The sequence below is a fragment of the Heterobasidion irregulare genome, assembly GCF_000320585.1.
Source record: "Heterobasidion irregulare TC 32-1 unplaced genomic scaffold scaffold_03, whole genome shotgun sequence".
NCBI lineage: Eukaryota > Fungi > Basidiomycota > Agaricomycetes > Russulales > Bondarzewiaceae > Heterobasidion > Heterobasidion irregulare.
Genome location: NW_009258199.1, coordinates 2,315,232 through 2,327,521, shown reverse-complemented (window position 1 = coordinate 2,327,521; position 12,290 = coordinate 2,315,232). Strand labels below are relative to the sequence as shown.

The window sequence follows — 12,290 nt, the reverse complement described above, 5'->3', positions numbered from 1 at the left end:
CGCGCTACTGTCGCGCTTTCCCACTGCTTTCCCTCTCATTCCCTTGTCTCGATGATGCGAACACCGTCTGTCGATCTTGCATGCTGTTTGGACTCTTCCTTGGTTATTGGCCTTTCGATTTCATACTGATCCATAAACTGGCCAGCCTTAGAGTTCGCATACAACCAACATCTTGCTTAGAGGACTAGTGTTTGACAATAAATCAAAACTTTCTTCACCATTCTGCGTACCGCAGCAGACCGCAGTAGAGCTTTGCTATATCGATCGCGTATGGGCGGATGAGCTTTGAAACCGCTACTCCTGATTTGGTTCTCGAACACCGGGGTTCAGCAGTGGCCCAGCGATACTGGCAGCTTCGATATGGGTAGGGGTATGTACGTTCGATCTACCTCATGCACTTGCACAGCTATGCTACCTGCAGGTCCACCCTTGCTCAGATTGGTCCTCTGTAGTGTTATGTGACCTCGCAGACAATCTCAGCTTCGGCCTTGAATGATAGAGTGGACGCATGGTAGGTAGTCTTCTTTAAAAGTCTTCCTCATTTACTCATCCCAATTTTTCTTAGGAAGGTCCCCTTCAAAACCCGAAGATCTTAGAGACCATTCCATGGTGTTCAGGTCACAGAAACCAATGTTTCTATGTGGAAGGAGGAGTTGTGTGAGGTGGGACTCAATACAGCATTTTCATCGAAATCAAAGGGGTCCAGTGAGTTCGTTGAATGTTTCTGTCACAGTGGGCTCCAGGATTGCTACCATACCTGCCGCCCTGAGTGACACATGTCCCATGATCACTGTGTCTCATTTTCAACCTTGGAAGAAGGCAATATTTTTCCGAAGAGATATCTGCGAATGAACTGTGCGATAAGATTGTTCGCTTGAAAGTAAGTTGCGCCAACGAGCTTGCATCACTTTCAATGGCATTCACAAATTTGCATCCTAATTGACAGACCGGCGAGGCCACCAGCCTGTCCCCACCAGGAATGGCCACGACAAACTTCGACCAGTTCTCAACAGGCTTGTCGCCCAACTTGGCCATCGATTTCTACTCGTCATAGTGCGACGCCGTATAACGACGGATGAAGAAGCATCTATCCTCATCTGGTAAGTCCAGTAAGCGACTTGATTTCATTCATAGGGCAGTAATCTCTGAGACATAGAGGGACCGTAGTTTGTCCCTGCGGATCGATGAATAGTGATTGTGATACCGATCGGAGACGCTCCGGAAACACATCGTCGACGGAAATTAAGCATCTCGATGTGCAATCCATTCGCATGTGCTTGACGTTGCTAGCATACGACATCATTCTAGAAACCCTGTTTCGGTGCATTCTCGCTGATTTGGACTTACGTTCCGCATGAGGCTGTCGAGTGAGTGCTGCGCGTAGAACACAAGTTTGATCTATTTCTTATGTGCGTCTGTCTTTTCTGGAATTGCGTAGCACTACGTTGGAATCCCGATGTAGCAGAGAATTGTAAGGCACTCAGGTCTTCTCACCTACATGGAAAGATTAGTACGAATTTTTACTCTAAGAACGCGCCTTAAACCCGACACCCTACTAATTCTTTCCAGGGATGGGAACCTCAAGACTTTGACCAACTATGTGACGGGATCTTAGCTGAATTAGGGGAGTTCTGCGAACGCAGAAACGCGGCGGGTCCAGTGCGTGGTCAACGTCCGCCGCAGCTTGCATCGTGGACACCATATATACGGCGAAGCAGCACCCCCTTTCCTGAAATGCTTAGCGTCAGCTAGTCCACCACGCTGACATCTGACTTGTACCTTTCTTGATCGGAACAAGGCTGCTGCTGCGCTGATAACTTCTGGATCACGTTGTTACGGTCAGTTAACCTTCTGGAGCCCTGGCAAGGAAGCTGTCTACCTGTCACCTCCAATTGCTGATTGTGAAACGCTGCATACCTATACCTCTCAGCGTGTTGCTCTCGTCGCGATAAACAGCTGTTTATCCGTCCCTATATATCGACTGTCTAAAGTCACAAATCCTGACTTTACTATCCTCATGCCTACCCCGGTAAGACCGATCAGAATGTGCGAAGTTGTTCTCATATTTTCGACAAGCTCGTCAAAGCCTCTGATTACGGAGCCACCAGTCATTCAGCAGTCGACTTTGACCTAAAGGTCAGTCCTTTTGATGGCTTTACTTCGCGAACCTCGCAAGCTGACTAATGATCTAGGACGAAAGTTTGCTCCTCAACAATCTCTCCTTCAATACGGATAGCGGGGAGAGTGAGACGCATGAGCTCCGAACTGCGCCGATTTTCACTCGAGAGGCGTATCTTGAGGCTAATTTGGGTAAAAATGTCCTGCAGTATGGTGTCCTTGGAACAATCATGAGCATACGGTGAGGGCTCTGTTCGTGGTATGGTTGCGAACAAGGTCTGACTCCCGAGGTAGATCTCCTTCTGGAGCTCAGTCTCCCCCAACTGATAGACGGCTTTATGTGAATACGGTAAGATTAATCCTGGTCACTTGCCCTTGGATGCTGAGGATCGTTGACGCTGTGCTGATCTGTAGAACGCCCCGTTCTCGGCCGTTGTCTGTGGTGTGCAGGGATCGGGCAAATCTCACACGGTATCTGTGCTCTTGGAGAGCATGTTTATTCCGAATTGTCCAGCCACAGGGGAACTTAAAAAGCCGCTGTCCGGCCTGGTCCTTCATTTTGGTGAGACCGGTTCTAGCTCGAGGCCTTGTGAGGTTGCGTTCCTGGGCGCTAGCCAGTACCGCGGCGTGCAGCCGCCAGATATCCGCGTTTATGTCTCTCCCTCATCGTTGAACCGGATGACAGCTTTATATGCACCATTGGGAAAACGTGTACAAGTGGAGCCACTGTACCTCTCCGAATCGGAGCTTGATGCCTCTGCATTTCTTTCTATGATGGCTATTGGCTCGTCGGAGGCCGCGCCCCTTTATATTCAGACAGTCAAGGTATGTTCATCGATAGACTATGCCGTTTCTTTTTGCGAACTTATCATACAACGTTGAAGGCGATTCTACGCACTTTGGGCGAGAAATACACTTACACAAAATTTCTCAACATCCTTGAGACGAAGAAAAAGACCTTCAATCCCGCACAGTTGAGTGGAATTCAACAACGATTAGATCTGTTGATGTCCTTCACTTCGCCGAATATCCCAAAGACAGCCTCAAAATCCCGTTTCTGTGAAGGGAGGATCACTATAATAGATTTATCGGATCCTTTCATCGATTCTTCCTCCGCTTGCGGGCTTTTCGAGATTCTTCTCCGTCTCTTCGAAAGAGCAGATGTGTCGACCGGGAAAGTCCTTGTCGTAGACGAGGCTCATAAAGTATTGACTGTCCTACTTGTTGTACGTCTCACACCTCTCACGCTTTACACAGTATCTTTCCGAGAGCAGAGCCGCATCGGGACTTACGAAGGCGTTGTTGACTCTCATCCGTCAACAGAGACATATGGCGATGAGAGTCGTTCTGAGCACGCAAGGTACGTGACACCGGACTCAGTGTAACTCAATACCAAGTAGTGTACCGCAGAGCCCACCATCATACCGCCTGTTTTCATCGAGCTGTCGTCTCTGGCGATAATGCACCGATTCTCATCATCAGCTTGGTGGAACCATTTAGCCAAACACGTGTCAGCGGATCTGTCAGGTCATGATACGTTCGACCAAATCGTCAAGCTGAAGGTATGTGTTGGCTTACTGCCAGTCATATATCTTGCTTTCTAACTGTTGCATCATTCAAAGACTGGTGAAGCCATTGTCTTGGCTCCGTCCGGACTCGCTATCCTGGAAGAAAACAATCCTTCCACCGGCGCTAGCAACGGCACAAAGCGTAGGCTAGGTCAACTTGGCCGTCGGTCTCTGTTGATCAAGACGAGAAAACGGGTCACAAAGGATGGTGGGATGTCCATCTTGACAGTAGATGGAACGTATGGGTTCGACACATAATTTCTTGCTCGGCATGCAGTTCTTGTTAGCGCTCGTCATTCATACGTATTAGTTGAGCTTCGTATGTATAAGTCATGAGAAAAGGCTGCGGCACGGGATTGCAGATGCGCCTTAGAGTAGTAGAGGCTTTCGTTGAGATCAATAGACATAACGGACTGTAAAAGATGTTGTTGTCAGAAGCCATCTCTAAGAGTGCGTCGAATTCTTACAATCCGGATTTTCCTTGTCCGTAAGATCGTCAAATGCGTGTTTGTGCTCAATTCGTTCCTAGATCACTGGTCAGAGGTGGAACAGCAGGAAGACGAGGTCATATAGTAGCGCACCCTGTTTGCTGCATCGTCGAAGCCCTTCTGTGCGCGTCGCTTCAGAGCATTAAGACGCATGAGTCGCAGACGCAACGTGACTATCACGACCAGCTGGACACCATAAACGACCATGTGAGCGATGAATGCCTTGATGTAGCGTGGGGCGTCGTTGGCTCTAAAAACTATGACGAAAAGATTGTTATGGCGATGATGGCAGCGAAAGATAGCGATCATGACGCACCCTGGGGGCCAACCGCATTTCCAACGGCCCATGCACTGAACCATTGAATACCCGATCAAATCTCTGATGACTGCGTGATGGCTTATGAGACGTACACGAATACCAGCGTAGAGGCAATGACCTGCTTGGTGCGGCCAGCTACGTTGCCAGACATCACTGCCAAATTCAGAACAGCCACCGCCCCAAAACCCTGTGTACAGCTAGGGAGGGTTGGAAGGGTTGGAAGCTTTCCAATAGGTATGCGGATGGCAAAAACCTACTAGAAGGCAAGGAGCAATCCAACTTTGGTGTGATGATTTGTTGGGACGACTGGATGGATCGATTCAGAGAGAATCACGGTGGTAAAACAGTGATTCTTGCTTACTGAGGAAGACGATCGTTCCAGCGATGTTCGGCAAGGTGTACAGCTGCGAGGAAAGCTCAAGGAACATCCGAAAAGGTATTTGTGCATTGGCTACGTACGAAAGCAAACAAGAGCTTCTGGTTGTAGCGCTTCGAGAGATAGGCTCCGCTGAACAAGAATATCATAATGATTGCTCCTTGCGCGATAGCAAGCAAGTAGGTCTGGAGCTGAGTGAATCCCTGAGAGAGGAATGAATCAGCATCTGCCTTCTGCCTTGTGAAAGAAGGTCGTACGAAAGCATTGAGGATGATATTCGAAAAGGCGCCGAGTCCACCAGTCGGCAGGGCGTTTGTGAGCGATATCAAGGTGACGGCCCAAACATTGGGATCAGTGAGTGCCTCGACTGATTGTGATCGATCGTCAGATCATCTTGGCGAGATTCTGAGTCAACTCGACATAAACACTCACTTACTTGATATGTCTGAGACACCAAAGTGAGTTCTGGTGTCACGAACGTAGAAAACCCGCGCACCTTGAACTCCTTGTTCTGAATCCCAGTCTCGTTTTTCCTCACTCGTTCAGCCATAAGAAGACGATCCTCTTTGGAGAAGCAGCGCGCGCGCATCGGGCTGTCGGGGAGCCACCACAAGACGAAGATACCCCACAATGCTGTGACACATCCAAGCAACTATCTCTGGTTGAGGTGCGAACCGGCTCACGAGAAATAAGCAGCTACACACCGTGAATAGGACTTGCCAGTTCTTCAGCCTGGCGTGCTCAATGTGTGCTATACCGTAAGCAATGAGACCTCCAACACACTGCTGGAAGCCGTTCATAGAGTAGAACGCTCCAATCACGAGAGCTTGCTCCTCCCGAGTATACCACATGGTAGACCTTGTAGAGTGGAGGGTGAGCGCGCAGGAGATGCCGCGATCGTGGTACTCACATGAAAACGAACGCGGGCTGGCAGATGCATTCAAACATTCCAAGCAGGGTGCGTACTATCACCAACCCAGTGAAATTCTTGCATGCAGCAGTACAGGCCAAAATAGCTCCCCAAGCTGTGATGCTTTCGAAGGCGCATATTCATATAGCGAAGCTCTGACGACGTCGACGGATGGACGTACTTGAAAGCCAAGAGCTTCGCAACCGGAAGGCGTTGCAGGAGGCGGTTGGCAGGGAACTCCCAGCAGAGACTGGGAAATCCGTGAGTTAGACATTCGGACGTGGTCAATCTTCAGAAGCATACATCGCGATATACACTAGTTGAATGCAATCAAAATCAGTGTATGGACGCCTGATGCAGAGCTACAATACGGACCACATGTCGTCAACCAAGCATACTGCTGTCCGTGGAGATTCGTGTCCGTGCGGATACCCATGATGGAGGCGAAGTTGATAGTTCTGCGACGCGCCAAGTTCATTGAGTCAAGCCCGGCTGTGAAGGCTTGTTACGCACCCTTTGTCTAGAGTCTGCGCAAAGTAAGTCACGACCATCACAACCAAAACGCGTTTGTGGATCATCCATCGCAGGCGTCTGTTCGTAGCGTCGTCAATCTCGGGGACACCTTGTTTTCCGACCGCCTCTGCGTCGGCAAAGAACTCGGCGATCTCCGCATCGATTCCCTTTACAGGTGCTGCGCATCCGTCAATACGTCAGTCGCACATGAAAGGGGGATACGACGACGCACCGTCTGTCCCAGGAGAAGCGCTCCGGAAAGAGTAGACATCCTTGTCGGTATCCTCGATCTGCACGGAAGGCTCATGGCTGTCCTTGTCCAAAGCTGACATGACTTCGGAGGACGAAGATGATCGCCTGGTTTGAGGAGAGCCTTCAGCGATTATATATCGCCAACGCCGCTAGCGAGACACGACGGCCCTGAATAGGCCCTGGTGTTGAACTTTATGGAGAAGATGCGAGTCCCATGAACAGCGGCGCGGTGCTTGAGGGTGCTTGGCACTTCGAACCCCGTGGGGCCCCACGAATCGGGCGCAGAGAAGTAGATGTGCCTAGAAGATGTGCAAGCTGGTTTAAAAATTGCAGCTATCAGCCGGCGGATACCCTCAGATACCCAGGCCACGCCGTCCGAGTACTCCATCCATTCGCGGTGAAGATGCATGGAGTTTGTGGGCCATATGTGCAGCGAACACAGATCCAACGAGTGCCCCGACGAGTCGGGATTAATTAACATTGAGGCGGCAGAACACATTCACGAACAATGTGAGGTGTAAGTATCCCGGCAGCTGATCTCCATGGGCGTAAAAAGCGGTCCGGACTGATCCCCGGCCCGCTGCCGTCCATAATGAGAGCCAGTTCCGATCGCAGTCAAGGCCTCCTCAAATAACGACCAGGACACGGAGCGATGCACCGAATAAACCTTCTTGCTATTACATCAAACAAGCATGTCTGCCGCGAACGTCAACCCGAAGAAGGTTGCGCTCCTGAAGCAGATCAGGAGCCTCATCGACTGCTTGGTGAACATCAAGGATGAGACGGGGGAGTTCCTGATGACGCTCGAGGACGGGCGTGTTATCGACACCAAAGGGTGGAACGACTGGGAGGTGAGCCAACAGCACCTACCCTGCTATAAAAGGTGTTAGAAATACGGCTGATGTGGGCGCGGATGGCAGTGGACGCACGGAATCGGATTGTACGGTCTTCTCAAGTTCCACGAGATCACCGGAGACGACGAGGCGCTGCGCATAGCTCTCGCCTGGTTCAAGGACCGGTTCGAGATCGGCACGACGAAGAACGTCAACACAATGTCGCCCCTGCTGACCGCAGCCTACCTGCACGAGGCGCGGCACGCCAACTACGGCGCGCACCTAGACGCCTGGGCGGAGTGGGTGATGCACGACATGCCGCGGACAGAGGAAGGCGGGCTGCAGCACATCACGTACTTGGTGGAGAACCACCAGCAGCTGTGGGACGACACGCTGATGATGAGCGTCCTCCCGCTCGCGAAGATCGGGCTGGTGCTCGGGCGACCGGAGTACGTCGAGGAGGCGAAGCGGCAGTTCCTGCTGCACGTAAAGTATCTGGCCGATCCGCAGACGGGTCTGTGGTTCCACGGTACGGTGTTCTCACCGCGTTCATAGAACTATCCTGACGAATGCAATGCGAGCAGGGTGGACGTTCGACGGGCGCCATCATTTCGGGCGCGCGCGATGGGGACGCGGCAACTGCTGGATAACGGTCTCCATCCCCGACTTCATCGAGCTGCTGCAGCTGCCATCGACGGACGGCGTCCGCCTGTTCCTTGTCTCCGCGCTCAAAGCCCAGATCGACGCCCTCGTCGCGCTGCAAGATCCAGAAACGGGCTTATGGCATACCATCCTCGACGACGCCACCTCCTACCTCGAGGCCTCCGCGACGGCAGGGTTTGCGTACGGGATCCTCAAGTCCCTGAGGCTGCGGCTGATTCCCCGGGAGGCGCGATACGTGTCCGCGGCCGAGAAGGCGGTGAAGGCGGTACTGGGGAATATTTCGGAGAGGGGGGAGCTGCAGAGGGTCTCGTTTGGCACGCCGGTGTTCGACGAGGTGGAGGAATACAAAAAGATCCCGCTGACGAGCATGCCATACGGCCAGAGCCTCGCCTTGTTGGCTCTGACGGAGTATTTGCGTACATTCCTGTAGAATTCATCGTACTCATGGAGCTAGATGTTCGCAAGCTTGCTTTCGGAACAGTGGATGGACGGTCGAGCTTCAGCTAACGTCCGTGCCACGTGCCTGCGCGCTACGCGATTTCAAAGACGCTTCCACTCTCCACCACCGTCCACCACCATCACCCCTTCCACCGTCCACATCTGCCAATGAGCGGACTCGCAGACGAACTCCTGGCCGACCTCGACGGGCTCTCCGACGACGGAGACGAGATCAACGACGAACAGGAGCAGGAGCAGGCGCAAGCGCACAACGCCACCCCGTCGGCCAACGGCCTGAAGCGCAAGGCCTCCGCGTCCGACGACGGGATGTCAGAGGGCGACGAGGAGGGCGGCGAAGGCGGCGACGAGAAGCAGGCGGGCGGGCTCGTGCTGGAGGGCGGCGTGAAGCCCGCGGAGGAGCTCGACGCGGAGGAGGTGCAGCGGATGGAGCTGGGCGGGATCGACGACGTGACCAAGGTCGCGAAGCTCGAAGGCAGCAAGCGCATGGCAGACATCCTCAAGGTGCGTGCCCCCCCGCGCCCCCTCCAGCGCTAGCGCTGTCGCTGATGCTCACGCCCACGCTTACGCGCGCGCGCCCGCATATGCAGGAGATCGAGAAGTACCAGGCGCAGCCCTCGCCCGCGGAGCAGATGGCCCTGCCCGCGCACTCCAACCCGGAATACAACGTCATCGTGCAGGCGAACAACCTCTCCGTCGACGTGGACAACGAAATCCTCGTCGTGCACAAGGCAAGGCAACTATCTGCGCCCGGTCGTCGCCTCGCCGCAGGTATTGACACCCCCCTTCCTCCGCGCGCGTTTATTCTAGTTTATCCGAGACCATTACGCCCCAAAGTTCCCCGAGCTCGAGCAGCTCGTCGCGGACCCCAACATGTACATCCGCGCGGTCCGCGTGCTCGCGAACCACGAGGTGCGCCTCGCGTTTCTCTCTCTCTGCGTGCAGCGCGAGAGAGCGCTGATGCTCTGCCCAGGACCCGACCAAAGCAGACCTGCAAGGAGTCCTGCCGCCCGCGGTCATCATGAGCGTGCTCGTCACGGCGACAACGACCTCCGGCCAGCCTCTCACAGAAGCAGCATGGAACACCGTAGAACGCGCATGCGACCTCGCCGACCGCCTCGAGGAGGCCCGCAAAAAGGTGCGCAACGCGAACCTCTCCGTTCTCAGAACCGGTCGCTCACGGCGCGCAGATATTCATGTACGTGAGTTCGCGTATGAACATGCTAGCGCCCAACCTATCAGCCATCGTCGGGACCACCACAGCCGCGAAACTCCTCGGCGTCGCCGGCGGGCTCGCCGGGCTCGCGAAGATGCCCGCGTGCAACGTCCACGTGCGTCGTCCCGCCCCCCCGCCCCCGCGCCCCCACTCACCGACGCTGACCCCCGATCCGCCCTTTCGCGCCTGTTGTTGTCGATGATGATTAACGCCGTTCATATTTTATCGCGCACCCGTGCACGCTCGCAGCTGCTCGGCGCGCAGCGCAAGATCGCGGCGGGGTTCTCGTCGGCGACGCAGCGCCGCCACACGGGCTTCGTGTACCAGTCCGAGCTCGTGCAGCAGACGCCGGCCGAGTACCAGCTGAAGCTGCAGCGCGCGGTCGGCGCCAAGAGCGTGCTCGCCGCGCGGATGGACCTCGAGCGGCGGCGGCGCGACGGTCAGTAGCGCTTCTCCTTCTTCTCCTCGCCCTCCTGTCCTCTAACCGATGACCGCGGGCGTGCTGACGCGGACGTCTTTTTATCGCTGCGGCTGCGCTGGGCAGGCGGGTACGGCGACGAGCTGCGCGACAAGATCGAGAAGCACCTCGACCGCCTGACCGCCCCGCCGCCCTCCAAAGTCGTCAAGGCGCTCCCCATCCCGAACGACGGCCCCAAGAAGCGGCGCGGCGGCAAGCGGTGAGCCCCCCCCCCCTTTCCTCGCTCGACGAAACGCACCGGCTGACGGTCTGACTCCGATGTCGTTGCGCGGCGGGCAGCGCGCGCAAGGCGAAGGAGGCGTACGCGCAGACGGAGCTGCGGAAGCTCTCGAACCGGATGGCGTTCGGCGAGGCGGAGGAGGAGGTCGGCGCGTTCGACCAGACGAAGGGGCTCGGCATGATCGGCGGCGGCACGGGCAAGGTCCGCGCGAGCATGGGCGAGGCGAAGTCCCGCGGTGAGCATCTCCCCCCTCTTCCCCTCTCCCTGCGTTTCCTTTGCGTTTCCTTGCCCGACGCGGCGCGTTCGAGGCACTGGACGCGCTCGCTCCAGTCCTGTTCTGTCTTCCTTGTTACCGTGAGTGTCGTCGGCCCGGCGGTGCTGATTTCTTTTTTTTTCTCCTCGCGTCGCCAGCAAAAATGTCCAAGGCGAACAAGCTGCGCACCGCGGCGCTCACGCGCGCCGCGCAGTCCTCGCAGGCGTCCGGCACGGCGTCGTCCCTGGTCGTCACGCCCGTGCAAGGTGCGTCGCTTGCCCTCCCTCCCTCTCTCACACCTGACGCCGACGGTGGTGATGATGGCGACGCCGACGACGGCAGGCTTCGAGCTGACGAACCCCGCTGCGGCGGCGCAGCGCGTCAAGGAGGCCAACGACCGGTGGTTCGCGGGCGGCACGTTCTCGTTCGTGGGCCAAAAAGGGTCAGGCTAGCCTGTTCGACTGCACCGTTCACCTACCCCTGTACTCTATCATTTGCTTTTCATCTGCTCCCACACGTTTCGCGGATCGAGAAAAAGGTGCATGCGATGACGATGTGTATATATGTAAGATGCAATAGTGGATATCGTACACTACAGGGGGCTCCAGCGCAAGAAACCGACAGCGAAAAGCGAGAAGAAGAAACGAAAGACGGATAGGGGTCCATGGAGGAGGCGGCGACGGCGGGATTACTCGCCGCCGGGGTGGGCAGTGGCGACGGTCTGGCCGGTGGCTGCGCTCTGGGAGACGTCGATGAAGCCCTTGGCTTTCTTGGGGTCCGACATCTTGGAGCGCTTGGAGTGGTAGTCGCGGATGGCGGAGCGGATGGCGTCCTCCGCGAGCACTGCGGGACAGCGAGGGCCGAGCGCGTGAGCATTTCGATACCGCAAGGACGACGGGGAAGGATTACGGACTGGAGCAGTGGAGCTTGACGGGGGGCAGGGCGAGCTCCTTTGCGATCTCTGTGTTTTTAATTTTTCCGGCCTCTTCGAGGGAGAGGCCCTTGACGCGCTCGGTCATGTAGGAGCTGGAGGCGATGGCGCTGCCGCAGCCGAAGGTCTTGAACTTGACGTCGGAGATGATGCCGTGCTCGTCGACGCGGATCTGGAGCTTCATGACGTCGCCGCACCTGTGTGAAAAAAATGGGGGAGGGCGTGAGTCAGCGCGTGGGCGACGACGGCGGTGGCGGCGAGGGGCTCACGCGGGTGCGCCGACGAGGCCTGTGCCGACGTCGATGTCGTTCTTGGGGAGCGAGCCCACCTGTTCGAGAGGGAGGGAGGGAGGGGGTGCAGTGAGCGCGGGTTATCAGATAGCGCGGGCGGCGGGGATTGGGCAGACGCAGGGGCGTGACGTACGTTTCTGGGCTGCTCGTAGTGGGAGATGACCTTTTCGTGGTATGCGCGGGCGAGGACGGGGCGCGGGGCGAGGCGGGATGCGCGGGGGGCTGCTGTGCGGACGGTGGACGAGAGCGAGCGGAACATGGTCGTTGGTTGCTGAGAGAGAACGCAACCGGCGTGGGTGGGTCAGTCCCCGGCTGCACCCCGGCCCGGCTGGCGGAGCTTCAACGACTGGCTGCTGCCTTGCGTCACCCGCCAAAGCCGCCAATCGCCACAGGCCAACCCGTCACG

At 56.0% G+C, this 12,290-nt stretch overlaps 5 protein-coding genes across 5 annotated transcripts; 3 read left to right on the top strand and 2 right to left on the bottom strand.

Annotated features, from left to right (window-relative positions):
• Positions 1–1,791: 1,791 nt before the first annotated feature.
• Positions 1,792–4,126, top strand: HETIRDRAFT_473230 (uncharacterized protein). The gene is made up of 9 exons (XM_009545912.1): positions 1,792–2,029; positions 2,077–2,136; positions 2,193–2,359; positions 2,413–2,467; positions 2,533–2,943; positions 3,003–3,323; positions 3,376–3,478; positions 3,529–3,680; positions 3,741–4,126. Exons 1-9 carry the CDS (start codon positions 2,018–2,020, stop codon positions 3,942–3,944), a joined length of 1,485 nt encoding a protein of 494 aa, XP_009544207.1. The 5' UTR covers positions 1,792–2,017; the 3' UTR covers positions 3,945–4,126.
• Positions 3,440–6,624, bottom strand: HETIRDRAFT_155557 (major facilitator superfamily; the record flags this gene model as incomplete). The annotated part of the gene is made up of 17 exons (XM_009545911.1): positions 3,440–3,638; positions 3,697–4,099; positions 4,154–4,211; positions 4,268–4,431; positions 4,491–4,525; positions 4,586–4,690; positions 4,839–4,897; positions 4,953–5,072; positions 5,127–5,231; positions 5,366–5,521; positions 5,574–5,727; positions 5,780–5,902; positions 5,961–6,029; positions 6,083–6,095; positions 6,155–6,237; positions 6,293–6,401; positions 6,525–6,624. The coding sequence occupies 16 exons, from the start codon at positions 6,622–6,624 to the stop codon at positions 4,083–4,085; spliced, it is 1,470 nt and encodes a 489-aa protein (XP_009544206.1). The 3' UTR covers positions 3,440–3,638; positions 3,697–4,082.
• A 612-nt stretch (positions 6,625–7,236) lies between these two features.
• HETIRDRAFT_47527 (glycoside hydrolase family 105 protein) lies at positions 7,237–8,470 on the top strand (the record flags this gene model as incomplete). Its single annotated transcript, XM_009544919.1, has 3 exons — positions 7,237–7,395; positions 7,465–7,906; positions 7,959–8,470. 3 exons carry the CDS (start codon positions 7,237–7,239, stop codon positions 8,468–8,470), a joined length of 1,113 nt encoding a protein of 370 aa, XP_009543214.1.
• A 335-nt stretch (positions 8,471–8,805) lies between these two features.
• HETIRDRAFT_473222 (uncharacterized protein) lies at positions 8,806–11,210 on the top strand (the record flags this gene model as incomplete). Its single annotated transcript, XM_009545910.1, has 10 exons — positions 8,806–9,000; positions 9,087–9,218; positions 9,307–9,408; positions 9,470–9,634; positions 9,687–9,827; positions 9,962–10,151; positions 10,257–10,389; positions 10,470–10,645; positions 10,822–10,929; positions 11,006–11,210. 10 exons carry the CDS (start codon positions 8,806–8,808, stop codon positions 11,113–11,115), a joined length of 1,452 nt encoding a protein of 483 aa, XP_009544205.1. The 3' UTR covers positions 11,116–11,210.
• Positions 11,188–12,143, bottom strand: HETIRDRAFT_473219 (uncharacterized protein; the record flags this gene model as incomplete). Its single annotated transcript, XM_009545909.1, has 4 exons — positions 11,188–11,506; positions 11,577–11,791; positions 11,864–11,922; positions 12,018–12,143. 4 exons carry the CDS (start codon positions 12,141–12,143, stop codon positions 11,352–11,354), a joined length of 555 nt encoding a protein of 184 aa, XP_009544204.1. The 3' UTR covers positions 11,188–11,351.
• Positions 12,144–12,290: the final 147 nt, after the last annotated feature.

Excerpts from the sequence above, each read along its gene's own strand:
- HETIRDRAFT_473230 (XM_009545912.1), top strand. Across the intron at positions 2,944-3,002 it reads TTTATATTCAGACAGTCAAG|GCGATTCTACGCACTTTGGG; the intron begins GTATGTTCATCG and ends ACAACGTTGAAG. Across the intron at positions 3,681-3,740 it reads ACCAAATCGTCAAGCTGAAG|ACTGGTGAAGCCATTGTCTT; the intron begins GTATGTGTTGGC and ends CATCATTCAAAG.